This window comes from Microcaecilia unicolor, chromosome 12 (genome assembly GCF_901765095.1).
Source record: "Microcaecilia unicolor chromosome 12, aMicUni1.1, whole genome shotgun sequence".
Lineage (NCBI taxonomy): Eukaryota > Metazoa > Chordata > Amphibia > Gymnophiona > Siphonopidae > Microcaecilia > Microcaecilia unicolor.
The window spans coordinates 30773873-30792799 of record NC_044042.1 but is presented as its reverse complement, the minus strand read 5'-3'; the positions used below and the strand labels follow the sequence as shown (position 1 = coordinate 30792799).

General features: G+C 45.3%; 1 protein-coding gene across 3 annotated transcripts in view; it reads right to left on the bottom strand.

Annotated features, from left to right (window-relative positions):
- The window catches only part of ABCG4 (ATP binding cassette subfamily G member 4), a 105590-nt gene that overhangs the window by 35972 nt on the left and 50691 nt on the right, over positions 1–18927 (bottom strand). For all 3 annotated transcript variants that reach the window (XM_030220643.1, XM_030220642.1, XM_030220644.1), the window contains exons 3-4: positions 9808–9925; positions 2918–3050 (exon numbers count right to left, since the gene is read on the bottom strand). In XM_030220643.1, coding sequence (XP_030076503.1) covers positions 2918–3050; positions 9808–9925 — 251 coding nt within the window. The remainder of the gene's footprint in view (positions 1–2917; positions 3051–9807; positions 9926–18927) is intronic.

Here is an 18927-nt window from a genome sequence, read left to right as displayed (position 1 = left end):
AGTTGGTGTAGCTGTGAGTGCACAAATGTAAGCAGGGCCGGTTTTTAGAGATGGTGGGGCCCAGGGCAGAAATTAAGGAGGGGGCGTCTGATCCCCTCTCCTCCTCCCCTCCCCCCACCTGCATTGCTACTATATGGTCCAGGCATTTTTTCCTCTTCTCCTCAACACGGTCCGTCTCCCTCCCTTCCTCCCACCTTTGCGGTCTTTTATGTTTCAACAGTTTTTTTATTGATGATTCAGCATGTTAAACAAAATCTCTCTCTATAAAACGCACCTCCAACGTTCTATTGAAGCCTCTCTTAGCAAAGTGAAGGGGGTGAGATCGCATTGTGTCTGCCCCGCCCACGCGTCAAACGTGATGACGTCGAGGGCGGAGCAATGACACTCAACCAATCGCATCGCTCGGCAGCGAAGCGTCAGGGAAGGAGGCGGCGCTCCCGACGTCTAGCCTTCCCTTCCATGTGTTCCGCCTTCTTCTGACGTCAAGGATGACATCAAAAGAAGGCGGAACACAGCGAAGGGAAACCTACACGTCGGGAGCACCGCCTCCTTCCCTGACGCTTCGCTGCCGGAACCGCCACGGAGGTAAATTTAAAAACAAGAAAAAAACAAAAACAAAGCATGTTGGGAGGAGAGAAGAGGGTGGCCAGTAAAGTACAACAATGGGAGCGGGAGGGCAGGGGAGAAACGACAGCATGGATGCGAAGGGGGGGGGGGGGAGAAGAGGGCGGGCCAGGCTGGCACATGGGAGCGAGAGGAGCATGGATGCGAGGGGGGGTCATGGAAGGGAGAGAGGGGACTTGCTGGAAAAGGATGAATGGAGGCGGCAGGTGACAGAGGAGCATGGATGGCCATGGATTGGGAGGGCAGGGCTCAGGGAGAGAGGGCAATTGCTGGATAGGGATGAATGGAGGGGCCAGGTGACAAAGGACCATGGATGGGCATGGATTGGAAGGGCAGGACTCAGGGAGAGGTGAATTGCTGGATAGGGATGAATGGAGGGGACAGATGGCCATGGATGCATATGGATTGCAGGGCAGGCCTCAGGGAGAGAGCGGAATTGCTGGATAGGGATGAATGGAGGGGCCAGGTGACAGAGGAGCATGGATTGGACTCACACTTTCACTCTGACTCTCAAACAGTCACTCTCACATACACTCTCCCAAACATACACACTCCGAGGAAAACCTTGCTAGCGCCCGTTTCATTTGTGTCAGAAACGGGCCTTTTTTACTAGTGTTCAATATATGATAAAGTAAATATCATAACATACTTATTTGAATAAATTATTCACTTCTATAATCAAGGTTTTTTTTCATTTTTCTCCCAGCCTCCCCTTAGGCTTTGTTACTATAAACTAAATGTTTGTATTTCTAGTTTATATTTAACAATAAGAAGTGAACAACAATGTCCCTCATTCTCTGAGGACACTATCAAACCTATATTTGGCAGTACACAAAGAGAAATAAGGACTTAAGTACACCAACAATGTGAACATCCTTTTGTTAACTTTATACTCCCCCCCCCCATCTAATCCCCTTCCCCCCACTCCCCATCTTATCCCTTCCCCCCCCCCCTAAATGCGGTCTTTTTTAAAAATTTATTTTCCTTCTCAGAGGGGCCCCGTAGCAGCAGCCTGCGGCTGCCCGGAAGATTTCCCTTACTGCCACGATCCGCCCCCTCTGATGTAACTTCCAGTTTCCGCATAGGTGGATCACAGCAGAAAGGAAAAGCTTTGGGGCAGTCGGAGACAGCTTGTAAGGATGGCTGGTGCGATGGGGCCCCTCTGAGAAGGGAAATAAATGTTTAAAGAAGACCAGGAAGGTGAGGGGAAGGGAAGAGGAGACAGACCATGATGGGGAGAAGGGGAAGAGATGCCCGGACTGCGGGGCCACCTGGAGCTGTGGGGCTCAGGCCAGCTGCCCTGTTTGCCCCCCCCCCTCCCAACACTGGCCCTGATTGTAAGGTGCGCCAATATTAGGTTATGCTAGTATTGTATAATGGAATTTGAGTACCCAGATGCCGTTGTCACTGTGCAGAGACTCCCACATTGAGGAACCAACGCGAAGGGCAGAACAGCACTTCGGCTGTCGGGGGTTTGGGTCCTCCGTCAGCACAGGTAGTCGACAATGGCGGCGGGGGGGGGGGGGGGGGGGCGGTTTTCGGCAGGAAGGCGGGGGTCACCAGGTTCGTGGAAGGGGGGTCCAGGGGGCCGTAACCCGGGGGTGACAGCTGATTCCAAGGCAGGGGGAGGAGTAGGGAAACACGCTCCCCTTGGTTTCAAATCAGCTGTCACTGACGTCAGTGTGTGCCTGCCTAGCAGACCACCTCCGAGGGAGGCACGGTCCCTGGCACATTCGAACGTTGGCGGTGAGAATTATTATATAGGATTATTTTGTTTTATGTTTTATTTTCATTATATATTTTAAGTTATTTACTATTCCTTACTGAGAAAATGTTCAATGTATTTGTTATAAATGTAATAGACAGAATAATTGTATTTTCATTTCATAACATTTATGAATCAATGTATGTGTGCTATTTTCATCCTGCCCCCTCCCCTCAGGAATACCCCCCCTTGTTTCCAGTTTACATGGGAAATCACTATTTATCTAAGTAAATGGATTTGAAAGTTATCATCTGTATTCTCATCTTCCCAAAGTTGTAAGGATCCAGAGGAAGAGTTGATGGCCAGTAGGTCTTTACCTGCCTTCATGTATAAACTGTGCTACTCTTCATCAATGTTATCTCAGTTCAGGTCATATCAAGAACTGTGCTATCAGCACCAAGTACCCATGCCAGTCTTTCTCTAGCTTCCTGAATCTTATTTAGGGTTTCCATGGTCTTTCACCCCAAACAACAACCTACAACTCTCCATTGGATACACAGGTGCAAGCACAGTGTTGAGGCCACTCACCATCATGGCCTCCAAAACAGTCAGTTGTGGCAGTAGCATGTCATCCTGCATAATGTAACACGACATCTTCCGGAACTTGCGGAGATCTCGCTGCTGCCCGTTCACTAGGACTTGCCCCTTCATACCAGTCTCCCTGAAACACACAAAGAAATCTCGGTGAACCTGGGAGACGTGGAGGGGCATAACTGAATGGGGCGCCCAAGTTTTCCTGACGGCGTCCTCGCAGGACGTCCCCGCGAAGGGGCGGGGGAACCCGTATTATCGAAACAAGATGGGTGGTCATCTTTCGTTTCAATAATACGATCGGGGATGCCCAAAGCTCAACATTTAGGTCGACCTTAGAGATGGTCGTCCCTGGTTTTCGGCGATAATGGAAACCGAGGACGCCCATCTCAGAAACGACCAAATCCAAGACCTTTGGTCGTGGGAGGAGCCAGCATTCGTAGTGCACTGGTCCCCCTCACATGCCAGGACACCAACTGGGCACCCTAGGGGGCAGTGCAGTGGACTTCATAAAAAGCTCCCAGGTGCATAGCTCCCTTACCTTGTGTGCTGAGCCCCCCCAAACCCCACTCCCTACAACTGTACACCACTACCATAGCCCTTAGGGATGAAGGGGCCACCTAGATGTGGGTACAGTGGGTTTCTGGTGGGTTTTGGAGGGCTCACATTTACCACCACAAGTGTAACAGGTGGGGGGAGGGGGGATGGGCCTGGGTCCACCTGCCTGAAGTGCACAGCAGTACCCACTAAAACTGCTCCAGGGACCTGCAAACTACAGTCATGGAGCTGGGTATGACATTTGAGGCTGGCATAAAGGCTGGCAAAAAATATTTTTAAAGTTTTTTTTTAGGGTGGGAGGGGGTTAGTCACCACTGGGGGAGTAAGGGGAAGTCATCCCCGATTCCCTCCGGTGGTCATCTGGTTAGTTCAGGCACCTTTTTGAGGCTTGGTCGTAAAAAAAAAGGACAAAGTAAAGTCGCCCAAGTGTTCGTCAGGGATGCCATTCTTTTTTCCATTATCGGCTAAGGACGACCATGTGTTAAGCACGCCCCAGTCCTGTCTTTGCTATACTTCCGACACCCCCCCCCCCCCCGGGAACTTTGGTCGTCCCAAGCAGTTGAGGGTGCCCAAAATCGGCTTTCGATTATGCCAATTTGGGCGACCCTGGGAGAAGGGCGCCCGTCTCCCGATTTGTGTCGAAAGATGGGTGCCCTTCTCTTTTGAAAATGAGCCAAATACTGAGCCAAATCGTCAAATTAAGGAGTAGCAAATCACCTGGACCGGATGGCATGCATCTGACGGTACTGAAAGAACTCAAACATGAAATTGCTGATCTGCTGTTGGTAATCTGTAACCTGTCATTAAAATCATCCATAGTACCTGAAGACTGGAAGGTGGCCGATTTAACACCGATTTTTTAAAAAGGGTTCCAGAGGTGATCCGGGAAATTACAGACAGGTAAAATAGTGGAAACTATTATAAAGAATAAAATTACACAACACATAGTTAAACATGGCTTACTGAGACAGAGTCAGCATGGATTCAGCCAAGGGAAGTTTTGTCTCACCATTTTGCTTCATTTCTTTGAAGGAGTGAATAAACATGTCGATAAAGGTGAGTCGGTTGATGTAGTGTATCTAGATTTTCAGAAAGCTTTTGACAAAGTTTCTCATGAGAGACTCCTGAGAAAATTAAAAAGTCATGGGATAGGAGGCAATGTACTTCTGTGGATTAGGAATTGGATATTGGACAGAAAATAGAAGGTAGGGTTAAATAGACATTTCTCTCAATGGAGAAGGGTGAATAATGGAGTGCTACAGGGATCTGTACTGGGACCAGTGCTATTTAACATATTTATAAATGATCTGGAAATTGGAACATGTGAGGTGATTAAATTTGAAGATGACACAAAATTATTCAAGGTTGTTAAAACACATGTGGACTTTAAAAAATTGCAGGAAGATCTTAGAAAATTGGAAGACTGGACATCCAAATGGCAGATGAAATGTAATGTTGACAAATACAAAATTATGCATATTGGGAAGAATAACCCAAATCATAGACCTGATGATAGGTCAACTCTGGAACTCATTGCTGGGTTTCAAAAAGATTTGGACAAGTTCCTGGAGGAAAAGTCCACAGTCTACTATTGAGACAGACATGGGGAAGCTACTGCTTGACCTGGGATTGGTAGAATGGAATATTGCTACTGTTTGGGTTTCTGCCAGGTACTTGTGACCTGGATTGGCCACTATAGGAAACAGGATACTGGGCTAGATGGACCATTGGTCTGACCCAGTATGGCTATTCTTATGGTCTTATAACATTATATCCTCATCCCTCCCTTCATCACTGGGTCTCCATCTCTCACTGTGCCTCCTCTATAACTCTAAGATATGTATCTCTCGTTTTAAAGGAAGTGAAGGCTTAAAAATCACAAAAACATCTAAAACACTCCAGCCAAATAATAATTCCCAGGCTGTCTGGCATGGACTGGGGGGGGGGGGGGAACAAAAAGAGAGCTTTAATCCTAATGCCAGCTCCGAGCTGGTATAGGGTTCAAGCGCTATTCCGCCCATACGATCAGAGCACGGTGGGAGGGGCTGAACCCAAAAGTGGGTAGGCACCAAATATTCTCCCTGCCCCCTGCCTGAATGCAAAATATGAATACTTGAGCTGGCAGGGATCTCCAGGCCCCTCCTGGTGAAGACTTCCTCTTCCTTTGCTTCTCCGACAGAGCTCTCGAAGCTCTATAGCCAGCGGCAGCTCCTTAGCATGCATTGAGGGGGGACCCAGCAGTGGTAGCGGCACCTTGAGGACACAGCTACCAGCTGCAGAGCTTGGAGAGCTCTGGCTGCCGGAGCAGAGGTGGTCTTTAGCTGGCACAGCTTGGGGATTCCTGTCAGCCACAGCAAGGGTGATGGCTAATTTTGGAAGGTCTGAGTCCAAAGTGGTGGTGGTGGGGGGGGGGGGGGGGGGGGGAGGGGACCCAGGCTTCCTGTGGCTATGCCACCAATTGTTTTCAATAGAAAAGGAAGCACATTTCTGTTTTTATTTCTTCAGTGTTACAGTACTTACCAAGTTTAACTTCTTGAGGTTCCCAGTTCAATTTTGATGTTTATATTTCTATTTCTAATCCCTTGTTCTGTATTTGATGAAGGTCTGTCTTTCATAAGTGAAGAAGTCATTTAAAGTTGTTTGATGTGTGGTAGTAATGGAGGGTGGGGAAATTGGGGGAGGGGACCCCTCCCTAATTTCTGCCCTGGGCCCCAGCATATCTAACACTTTTCCTGATCTACAGAATGTGAAAAAAAACAGACCAGGAGCTGTTTGTAGATGATATTACACCTCTGTCCATAACAAGACAAATATTAATCAAAAGAGAAAGGATACAAAAGGATGAGAACCAGAAATCTGGGAAATCTCAACATCATCAAAACAGGGGCGTATCTGGACTCCGGCGGTAGGGGGGGCCAGAGCCAGAGGGAGGGGGCACATTTTAGCCCCCCCCTGCCGCCGCCGAGCCCCCACCGCCGAGCCCCCACCGCCACCAATGACTCTCTCCACCCCCCTCCCGCCGCCAACCCTCCCCCGCTGCTGTTCTTACTTTTGCTGGCGGGGGACCCCAACCCCCGCCAGCCGAGGTCTGCTTCCACCTGCCGCTGCCGTAAAAACTTCTTCTTCAGCCGGCGGGGGACCCCACACCCCCGCCAGCCGCCCCGCGGTGTTTAAAATTCATCTTCGGCCTCCGTGGCCGTGCTGCTGTGATAGGCGCTGTTGAAATCCACTTCGGAGTCTGACGTCGCAGCACAACGACGTCAGACTCCGAAGTGGATTTCAACAGCGCCTATCACAGCAGCACGGCCACGGAGGCCGAAGATGAATTTTAAACACCGCGGGGCGGCTGGCGGGGGTTTGGGGTCCCCCGCCGGCTGAAGAAGAAGTTTTTACGGCAGCGGCAGGTGGAAGCAGACCTCGGCTGGCGGGGGTTGGGGTCCCCCGCCAGCAAAAGTAAGAACGGCAGCGGGGGAGGGTTGATGGCGGTAGGGGGGTCCAGGGCAAAATCTGCGGGGGCCCAGGCCCCTGAGGCCCCACGCAGATACGCCCCTGCATCAAAAGAAATAATCATAAAAGAGTTCCAGAACAAATATAGACGCATCACCTTCGGAAGAGGCTCTAAAATGATAACTGGCAGATAAATCCTTTTCTGTCTACTAATAGAGAAGATAAAATAGGTCAGTGAATGACATATGATAAGGAACTTGCTGACATTATACCTTGATAAAACAGGTGAGGATTGGTAGAGAGGGACTGGGAACATTTGTGGATTTATTTTTGAGTTATGTTCTATTTTGTTGTATTGTTGTCTTAGTATAGCTTTTGATTATTTATGATGTTTGATACTATTAATGTTCTTGTTTTTATATTTTACTGTTTATATACAGTGAACTGCTTAAGGTCTAATTTGAGGAAGGCAATATATAATGTGACAAAGAGATGAGAGTTGAATCTCTCAGAAATCTGGCGAATCAGATATACATTCCTGGAGAATTTGAAGAATTCCTCGTCAACATCCCTTCTGCTGCCCCAACATTAAAAGTGATCAGGATCCAGAAAACCGAGCGATTCAAAGAAGAGGAAACCTGAGCATACATAGAACTGACACACGAGAAGTTGTAACCTTTGTATGCTAACCACACAGCCCCCATCTTACTAGTTCACTTTCCTGCTTATTTTCGAAAGAGAAAAACGCCTATAGTGCGACCTAAATCGAGAGATAGACGTTTATCTCGCAAAGGCGCCCAAATCGGTATAATCGAAAGCGATTTTGGGTGTTTCCAACTGCACTCCGTCGCGGAAACGAATAAAGTTGACGGGGGCGTGTCGGAGGCATGGTGGAGGTGGAACTGGGGCGTGGTTATAAGCCGAAGAGAGATGGGCGTCTTTAGCTGATAATCGAAAAAAAAAAAAGGCATTTTTACCGCGATTTTGTGTCACTTTTTTTGGACCCTTTTTTTCACGAACAAGTCCCAAAAAAGTGCTCCAACTGCCCAGATGACCACTGGAGGGAATCGGGGATGACCTCCCCGGACTCCCCCAGTGGTCACTAACCCCCTCCCACCAAAAAAAAACCACTTTACAAACTTTTTTCCAGCCTCTATGCCAGCCTCAAATGCCGTACCCACCTCCATGACAACAGAATGTGTTCGATCCTGTCACAGCCTTTCCCTGGGTCAGATGTGGCTCTTGGGTGCAGTACAGGGTCACATCAGCATTGCATTGTGGTGGGTGTAGGGTATTGGGCTCCGTGATTTCATTAGCTTGTGTTACAGTCTCACGATGTTGGTAGTTGGTAGGCTCTTCTCCCATGGTGCTTTTCCCCCTGCCTACTGGGTCAGAGTGTGCCCTGTTGTGTTTCCTGTTGTAGTCCATGCGGTAGTGGCCATTTTTGTAAGCCAGTTTTAGTTCCCTTTCCTGTGTTAGCCACGTTAGACAACTTAGTTCTTCCCTTGAATGTGGCTGAAAGAGGGCATTGTACAGCATTCTGCCAGCTCTGACCTACTGCTCATCTCAGTACCAGGGAGTCTCGTTGCCAGTGGGGCACAACCTCTGATCTGCAGTTAACTGTGTGTAAAGGCGGTTATTCCAATAAAGGACGTTTTCGGAGAGATTAGTCTTCAGGTGTCAACTGGTGTGCCAATGTTATATAGCAGCAACCAGTCCTAGAGGCCTGCGTGTATGCAGGTCCCTGGAGCACTTTTAGTGGGTACCGCAGTGCACTTCAGCCAGGTGGCCCCAGGCCCATCCGCCCCCCCACCTGTATCACTTGTGCTGGTAAATGGGAGGCCTCCAAAACCCACTGTACCCACATGTAGGTGCCCCCTTCACCCCTAAGAGCTATGGTAGTGTTGTACATTTGTGGGTAGTGGGTTTTGGGGGAGGGGGGTTGGGAGCTCAGCACCCGTGGTAAGGGAGCTATGCATGTGGGAGCTTTTTCTGAAGTCCACCGCACTGACCTAGGGTGCCCAGTTGCTGTCCTGGCATATCAGGGGGGCCAGTGTACTACCAATCCTGGCCCCTCCCATGACCAAATGGCTTGGATTAGGACGTTTTTGAGCTGGGCGTTTTTAGTTTCCATTATCGCTAAAAAAAACAAACGCCCAGCTCAAAAACGTCCATTTTTTTGAAAATTCGGTTTGGCCCGCCCCTTCACAGACCCGTTCTCGGAGATAAATGCCCATGGAGATAGGCGTTTCCGTTCGATTATGCCCCTCCACGGGGGCCTTTTTTCCAGTGTGGTAAGTTTTTTGCACTTGATGTAAACACAGAAGAACACAGTCTTCGCAAACTTAAAATCACAAAGAACACAGCGAAGATGGCACAAGGATATGGTCTTAGACGATGTATAAAAAGTCCAAATTTATTGTGTAGCTCAATAGACACGAGAAGTCCAGATCAATAAAGCCTCTTAGAGTTACTTTATTGATCTGGACTTCTCGTGTCTATTGAGCTACACAATAAATCTGGACTTTTTATACATCGTCTAAGACCATATCCTTGTGCCATCTTCGCTGTGTTGTGATTGTAAGTGTTTTGCACTTACCACGCTTTAACAGCAAATACTAATATGCAGCAACCGTAGGGGTTGTGCCCAGCAGGTGCACTGAAAAGCATGGTTCACTCTTCGAGATGGCTAGAGCAGTGCCAGCCAGCAGTTGGAGGCACCCACATGTTAGTGTACCATACCCACTGTTGTGTCCCTTACCTTCAGCACACCGGCCTCTCTCTCGCAGCCCCTCTCCTACCCCTCAATATCTCATTCCCTCGTTGCTCCTGCTTCTGTTTGGGGTGAAGTTGACAGCCCTTCAGTGCAGCTCTTGCCTCACCTGTACCCTGCCAGGATATTCATAAATGTTGATTTTCCAGCACCCGATGGTCCCATAATCCCAATAAGCTGCCGGCTGCAGAACTTCCCTGATAGGCATTTCAGCAGGGTCTTGTATCCTGGAAAAGAAGGTAGGAGGCGAGTGAGAAAAAACACTAAATAGCCCCTTCTCCCCTCAAGCCTGCACTGTCATGTAATGCTCACTCTTCAATGTTAAGCAAGTTATTCACATTTTTGCAGATTTATTGTCTGTTCCCTGTATTGTACTTCGATGCCTTGAATTCTGCTTGTCTTCTGCTCCTCTGTCTCCTCACAAGCAGAAAGTTACAGGAATTTAAAACTATGTCCTAATCAGTAAATTCCCTAGTAGGGCCTCGGTGAAACACTGAAGGTCCTGGAGGAGACTCAACTAGCAAACGCAGAACCTCTTGTGAATTTTTTGTAGTTATAATCTCAGGGAAGGGCACCCTAGTTCCCAGCATCTCCTTTCCTTCCCCCTTCTCTTTACCCCACCCAGATTTTTCTACCTCCTCTTCCCTTAGGAGAGAAGAGAGAGATGAAATTATATTCTGTACATAACATGGCTGTTACCCAGAGTAGTGATAGGTAATTGCCAAAACTCCACAAGTCACTCCTGTTTCCTCTCGGTAGCTGAGTGACAGACTGAAGCAAAGCACTCAAAACACTGGACCAAGACTCCCAGCAGCAGCTAGCACTCCAGTTAAACTCCTCTCTTTGGTGTGGGCATTAATTATTAAAGGCTGACACATGGCTTGAGGCCAGGCTGTCTTTCATTCCTCCTGTTTGCTTTTGAGTTGTCGTTTTGTTGTGCAGGAGGGTGCTGCACATCTGACAAAGCCCAACAAATTTAAAAGCCAAATACAAGGTGATGCACATTGGGAAGAATAATCCGAATCATAGTTACCTGATGCTAGGGTGCACCTTAGGAGTCAGCATTCAAGAAAAAGATCTAGGTGTTAAATGCAGACAATACGCTGAAATTTTCTGCTGAGGGTGTGGTGGTGGCCAAAAAAGCAAACAAGATGCTAGCTATTATTAGGAAAGGGATGCAAAATAGGACCAAGAATATTATAATGCCTCTGTTAACGCACCACGGTGCAACCTCACCTTGAGTATTGTGTGCAGTTCTGGTCACCATATCTGATATAGCAGAAGTAGAAAATGTTCAAAGAAGAACGACCAAAATGATAAAGAGGATGGAATGCCTCCCTTAAGGGGAAAGGCTAAAGATATTAGGGTTCGTCAGCTTGGAAAAGAGATGGCTGAGGGGGGATATGATTGAGGTCTATAAAACCCTCAGTGGTGTAGATCAGGTAAAAGTGAATCAATTTTTCACTCTTTCAAAAAGTACAAAGACCAGGGGACACTGAACAAAATTACATGGAAATACTTTTAAAACAAATAGGAGGAAATATTTTTTCACTCAATGACTAGTTAATCTCTGGAACTCGCTAATGGAGGATGTGATAACAGTGGTTAGCTTAAGTAGGATTTAAAAAAAAAAAGATTTTATTTTTCAAGTTTCTGGAGGAGAAGTCCATAGTCTGTTATTGAAATGGACATGGGGAAAGCCACTGTTTGCTCTGGGATTAGTAGCATGGAATGTTGCTTCTAATTGGGTTTCTGCCAGGTATTTATGACCTGGATTGGCCACTGTTGGAAGCAGAATACTGGGCTAGATGGACCATTGGTCTGATCCAATATGGCTGTTCTTATGAAGTCTAAGGATGGTGAGATAAATCCAATCAAATAGATGCAGATATACATGTCCAGCAAGGCCTCTCAGAAGGTTCTGGGCTTTGGGAGAGTGAATCTCTTTCAGGACAGCCACCAGATAGTGTCACCTACCTGTGTGGCTCCATGATCCTAGCTGCTACCGAATAAACATCTCTTCAGCACCTGGCAGAGGAAACAGCAGGACTTCTGCCATGTTGTGGGAATGAAAATGGGAGATGCTTAGTTTGTATAAACAGGTCAAACACTAATGGTCTTAGGAAGAATTCGCTCAGGTCACCCTTCCAAAGCCTATGTGGAATGACAGTGGGCATACTCCAGTCTTTGTCACTTCCCCCTCCAAAGTACAGAATATTTTATCTTCTTCCTGAGGCTACAGAGACCCCACAGTCATCTTCTGGTCTGGAAAATGCAGCTTTGCTGATGTAGGCCAAAGTGTAGAAGCTACATTTCTCAACTGTCATCACTAGAGGGAGCCCAGGACAAAATCTGTTCCCAAGACATGACAAAAGCAGCATATATGTTTCTATGTGTGTTTGTATGTGCATGTGTTGAAACTATGTACTGTGATCAAATATACAATAAAACACCAGACTACCTCACATACAAAATTACTAAATCACAGGCAGTTCTGAATATAATTGTAGAAGGATCATCAGAAAGTAAGCACAAACCACAATTTATGTGACTTACAACAACGGCATAAATAAGGTTATGACCCCATTCCTCATCGATCCAAGAATTTCTTGTTTATTACAAATTTGCTAATGTCCATTGAATCTCCAGTATTACAATCTTCTTCTCCTTCTTGATATGCTTGATATGTAACATAGTAGCATATAGTAACATAGTAGATGATGGCAGATAAAGATCTGTACGGTCCATTCCGTCTGCCCAACAAGATACCATATGTAATGAGTTTATGATGCGATACGTCATATGGATACCTGATCTTGATTTGTCCTTGCCATTTTCAGGGCATAGATTGTAGAAGTCTATCCAGCACTGTCCTTGTTCTAAATTTCTGAAGTTGTTGAAGCCCCTGATAAGCTCCACTCCAGCCCATCCAAGTCTATTCAGCCACAATCAGGGCACAGACCTTAGAAGTCTTGCCCAGCACTGGCTTTGCTTCCCAATCAGAGGTGTCGCTTCCTAACCTCTGCTAAGCTTCTCTGGATCCATTCCTTCTAGTAAGGATTCCTTTGTGTTTATCCCATGCATTTTTGAATTCCGTTACCATTTTCATCACCACCTCCTGAGGGAGGGCATTCCAGGTACCTACCACCCTCTCAGTGAAGAAATACTTCCTGACATTATTCCTGAGTCATCCCCCTTTCAACCTCAATTCATGTCCTAACAATAAAACCGAAGTAAAAGTTTGAGACCAAAAAAGGCCTAGTTGTTTTGAACTTGCAGCAGAAAACCAGCTTCCTCTAGTTCTACCACCTTCCTGACTCTGGAAAAGGTTTGTCTGCGAATTTATACCTTTCAAATATTTGAACGTCTGTATCATAACCCCCCAGTTTCTCCTTTCCTCCAGGGTATAAATGTTCAGGTCAGAAAGTCTCTCTTCGTATGTCTTGCTATATAAAACCCCATACCATTTTTTTCCTTTTTCTCATACCACACCATTTTATGCATCGGCTTTGATAAAGATAAGTCATATAATTACATTTATATACAAAATAAAAATGACCAAATATTATCTTAATAAGGAGAAGAAGATTGTAATACTGGAGATTCAATGGACATAGCAAACTTGTAATAAACAAGAAATTCTTGGACCGATGAGGAATAGGGTCATAACCTTCTTTTGACATTGTTGTAAGTCCCATAAATTGTGGTTTGTTCTTACTTTCTGATAAATCTTCTACAATTAAATTCAGAACTGCCTATGATTTAGTGATTATGGGTATGTGTTAACATTATACTAGAGAACTACCCAGCATGACAGAGGGGACCTAAACTAAAATATCTTAAGACACTGTGGATAGTAGCCATGTTGGGGCAAGTAATAATAGTGAAGAAATTAATATAATAGAAAGCAACAAATAAAGAAAATATATCAATGAAGTAGGGTATCCAATGTTGTACAGTACCCTAAATAGCAAGTTTTCTCAGCATTAGTGTAGCCCTGACTAGATTAGGAACAGTCTTGGATCTCATTATTGCCACCCAATATCTTTACAGATGAAAGGAAAAATGCACCAAAGTTGGTTAGTCACTCCGAGCTGCTTTGTCAACGGTGTGAGCTACAAACTTTCCCATGATGGCTAGAGATCCATTCACCAGATGGAATGTGAGGCATAATCTGTTTCCTGGCTCATGTATCTGGAGCATATCTTAGGATTTAATAAGTAGTTTATAAGTGCAAATAAATTAATAAAAGGTGTGAGACTATGCGCTCTGTGACAGTTGCGCCAGTCTTGACCTGGCTTTTTCCAGACTGAATGGTTATGAGCAGGATTTTCCCAGCCACCTATGGAAATGCCACATTTTTCATTACATTAAAATACTTTTATTCCACAATTACCTACCAGTGCACTGTGGATCACATACTAATCACTAGGCCATCCCTAGAAAAATCATATATCAATAATAATATATCAATTTATTTATTAGCACTTGATATATAACAAGTGATCCCTGAGGTGACTATCAGGCTCATTTTCAAAAGAGATGGACGTCCAAAAAGTGACATAAATCGGCACTTGGACGTCCATCTCACAGAAATGTCCAAATTGGTATAATCAAAACTGCATTTTGGACGTCTTTCTCGGAAGTCCGTCGCAAGGACGTCCAAATCTCAAGAGGGCTTATTGGACGCGTGTTCAAGGCGGGACTTGGGCGTTCCTAAGACTTGGACGTCTTTGAGACATAATGGAACAAAGCAAAAAACGTCCAGCACTAAAACTTGGATGTTTTGAGCTGGACCTATTTTTATTACGAATAAGGCACAAAAGATGCCCCAAATGACCAGATGACCACTGGAGGGAATCAGGGATGACCTCCCCTTAGTCCCCCAGTGGTCACTAACCCCCTCCCACCCCCCCCCCCCCAAAAAAAAGTGTGGTGAAGAACATTTCTTGCCAGCCTCTATGCTAGCCTTAGATGTCATATTCAGGTCCATGACAGCAGTATGCAGGTCCCTGGAGCATTTTAGTGCACTTCAGACAGGTGGACCCAGGCCCATCCCCCCACTACCTGTTACACTTGTGCAGGAAACTGTGAGCCCTCCAAAACCCACCACAAACCCACTGTACCCACATATAGGTGCCCCTTTCACCCATAAGGGCTATGGTAGTGGTGTACAGTTGGGGGTAGTAGGTTTTTGGGGGGCTCAGCACACAAGGTAAGGGAGCTGTGTACCTGGGAGCATGTGGAGGAAGGAAGTAGCCTGCCACTACAGCTGCCTAAGGGAGAGGAGCCAGCTACCACGGAGTGGGAGAATTCAAAGGTTGCCCTGCCCAGCACTTGAAGGCAGTGGAGGAGGCCACACCGGGCGTGGTGCTGAGAGGTGGGAGAAACTGCCAACCCTGCTCCTTACAGGGTTCCCTCTGTGCTGTGAAAAGGCAGGTGATTTGTGGTATTGGTTTGATATGCAAAGACTGTCCATGAAGATTTGTTCTGAACTGTTGTGCTATATTGGAAATGTGCTGAACTCTTACTAAACCCTTCTGAAGGAGGTGGAAGGGAAAGCTAATGCCCTAATAGAAGACCTGAGGTCTTGAGGAGCTGAGCGTTTGTTGAGGGATTTTGGGACCTTGCCTGTACCTTTTTTTCTTTTGAAGATTATCTTTTGAGGACTGTACCTTTTTCTTTTGAAGACTATATTAAGAGGGCTGTACCTTTTGTTTTGAAGAATATATTATGATTTTTGGTATGAAATTGCCTTGATAATAAAATACTTTGGTCCTGAGTCCCGGTATCAGCAGCATTCTGTCCTGGAACCCTGGGAGCCCCGCAGGCTTGCTGGCTCCACCCAAGAGGAGGAAGCGGACCCCCCCCCCTTTATACCTGGCATCCAGCATTGCTCTAAGATGGTATCCTCCTCCCTGCTTCTAGGGGGTGGGAGATTAGGAGAGAGGATTGCAGGGGCAGACAGTCTTGTTTCTTGCCACACTTCATGGCTGAGGGTGGGAGGAAGGATTGCAGAGACAGCAATCTGTACCTGCATTTTTTAACAATTTGCTAGGTAAAAGGAGGAACTGTGGGGAATGCTGGCCTCACATTTAACATTTTGGCAAGTGGAAGTAGAGATGTAGTCACTAGCACTGATTTTCAGTGCAAACAAGTTAAATTAGCCCAGTTTAATCAGTCAGGTCGAGGGGAACTTTCAGCTGAACAGTCAGGGTTTGCCAAAAATGCTCCAAAAAATGAACTGCATGGCTAAAATTATCTGGCTATCTTGGCCATTCAAGGGCTGCTTGAAAGTAGAGTCTCACTGGAGAAGAAACATATGAACAACAGGAATGACCAATAACCTTAATGGTCTATTAAAGTGTGGTTTGCTGCTTTTCAGCACCAGGGTCTGGACAGCTCCTCTGATAGCCAATCACATCAAAATTAACCACACAACTCAAGGATGAGTAAAAACTAGAAAAGCTACTTTTCTCCAGAAGGTAGCAAACTTCAACAAGTCTCCTTTGTTTTAGAAATCCATTCCTTTACACAGAGCATAATATGATCCTGCCCATCTCTGCTGGGAGTCTGAGTTTCAGTCCAGTAGTGTTCAATGATAGTCTGTGAGATAGGGTAAAATTTTCATGATACATCTAATTAATATGCATGAGAGATATTTGCATATAATGGCGGTAGCACGCACGCAAAACTCTCTCTGTTCGTTAGGGATATCCTGAAAACACAAACTGTTTGCAGTCCTCTGTGATCAGAAGTGAATACCACCGCAGTAGGGGATATAGTAAAATTCCAAAATGAGTTCAAATGACTTTTCTTAAAGACTGAAACAGCCATGTGGATTAAGGATACCTGAGGAATTAGGAGGCTATTCAGAGATTTTGTAGCCCCCACAGCCAGCCCTTCCAGCAGGAACCTCAAATGGGAACAGTAAGCAGGTGGCATCTGAGCCTTGACAACTCTTTGCCTGCTCTTATGGGACAGGGGAGAACGCCTGAGATTTTTAGCATGTTAATCAAAGAGTGCCACACTTCTGGATCTATCCATGTGAATTCGACATAGATATAATCTTTTCTGCCCTAGAAAAAAAATGGAGTTCCCCTGTGACCCTAAGAGCTCAATGCAAAACTTGTACTAAAGAGATTAGTACCTCAGTTCTTAGGAATTAGGAGAGAAAAACATATGTTCAACAAGAACAGAAATAGTGGTTGATAATTAAAACAACATCATTTGCTCCCCATTGAATATAGTGTTCATTTTACTATCAGCCGTTAAAGCATTTAGAGCAGGGGCTCCACCTTACTTAGCCTCCCTTACCATCCCCTATACATCTACTCGACTTTTACAATTCTTGAATGATCATCGCATGGTCCTTCAGGGACCCCGCTCAGCTCAGTTGGAAACCACCAGACACACGTGTCTTATATTTTGTGGTTCCAGCCCTTTGGAATTCCCTACCACTTCCAATTCATACTGAATTATCCTTGAAAAAAATTCAAAACAGCGGTTAAAACATGGCTTTTTAAAGAAGCTTATGATGTCTGATTGGTCTGGAACTAGGTGGACTGGGGTGACTGCCCTGTAAAATTGTTTGTATTTCTTCTGTTGGCTTGAATGCTTTTACTATCTGCAAGTATTGTTCCTTTCTGCTGATTTTTTTTTTTCAGTCTGTAAAGATCCTTGCTCTGTTTTGGTCAGTTAGGCGGTATAGTAAGTTCTCAATAAATAAATAAATAAATAAATAAATTACTTAACCCTCCATTCCCTCAGATACAAAATGAGACTATGAGCCCTCCAGGGAGACAGGGAACTACCTAGTGTACCTAAATATAATTCATCTCGAGCTACTGTTGAAAAGGTTGTGAGCAAATTACCAGGAGGACTTGTATATATTTTGATGGGGATAAGGTGACAAGTAGACTGCCATGGGGTTTGTGTCAAAGTCAGTTCTTCAATATTTCTTATTCTATGGTCTAAGTCAAGGATTCTCAACTCCTTGCAGGCAACAAACCAGACTGGATTTCTGGATAATCGAGTTATGCAATTGAGCTTACTCTTTAGACTAAAAAAGCCTCCATTCTGGGAAGTGCTCATGACTATACGTAAATACAGCTGATAAATGTTCATTTTTGGATATCCTGAAGACACCATCCTCTGAATTCTATAAATGGCGCTTTACATTGCATGCACAATTTAATTGAATAAGGAGCCAATTAACACCAATAATTGGAATTTTTACCAAGCAATTATTGGCGCTAATTGGCTTTAATTAAAATTTATGTGCCTAAATTTTATGCATGGGTCCAAAAAGGTATGAGCCCATGGGAGGGTCTCGAGCAGCTCAGGGGCATTCCTTTAATTTACGCATGTTGTTATAGAATTCAGGGGATCTGCGTGTAATTTAGGAAGGGGGATTTACACCAGGGTTTCATTGGTGTAAATGGTCATGCCTAAAAGTATTTGCCATTCCTGTTGCTAAGCATTATTCTATAAATGGCGCCTGAGTGCCGTTTATAGACTAGCATTTAGCGCCTCTTTTTTCAGTGCTGATCTTTTAGGCACCATCTACAGAATTTTGTCCCATCTGTCTGAAGCTCTTGCTGAGAACCCTTCATCTAGACTCAGGAATACACCTTGTGAGCAGAAAACACCAAGCTCTGACACACTGCACCACCCAGCAGGATTCACCGAGGCCAGTATCAGGGAGGCTGCACACAGATATGTCCTGTTAAATATTCAGATAACTTATCTACATAAATCTGTGTGCTAAATATATTCAGCTAAAATTATGTACATAACTTCCTGCCAACCAGGTATCACTGTTGATGGGATAAAAATGTAGCCACCCCTTTTGGTCTGGTCTCCTGGTGCAGTCTTTTACTTGAAATCAAATTCTTCTAAGGCACCACATTTTAAAAATGTATTTCCTCTCTCACCTCTTTACTACAGCCTCTATTTCACTTCTGTGTCCTATTGTATCCTGCAGCCTTTTCTTTAGTGTAAATCTACGCTCGTCCTAAGAAACTTGACATAATCCCAAAAGTCATCGCTTGGTTTCCTAATTCTGCTTTTTAACTTTTGATTGACATTTGCCAGTTTCTGTGAACCAATTTCTGAGAGGATTTCTGTTCTTTAACTTGCTATAGTTTTGTTCCAGAAGCTAATTATTTCTGTGGCATGGATATTCTTTTTGCCAATTACTGGAATTTGTCATCTCAATGTTTAAGCA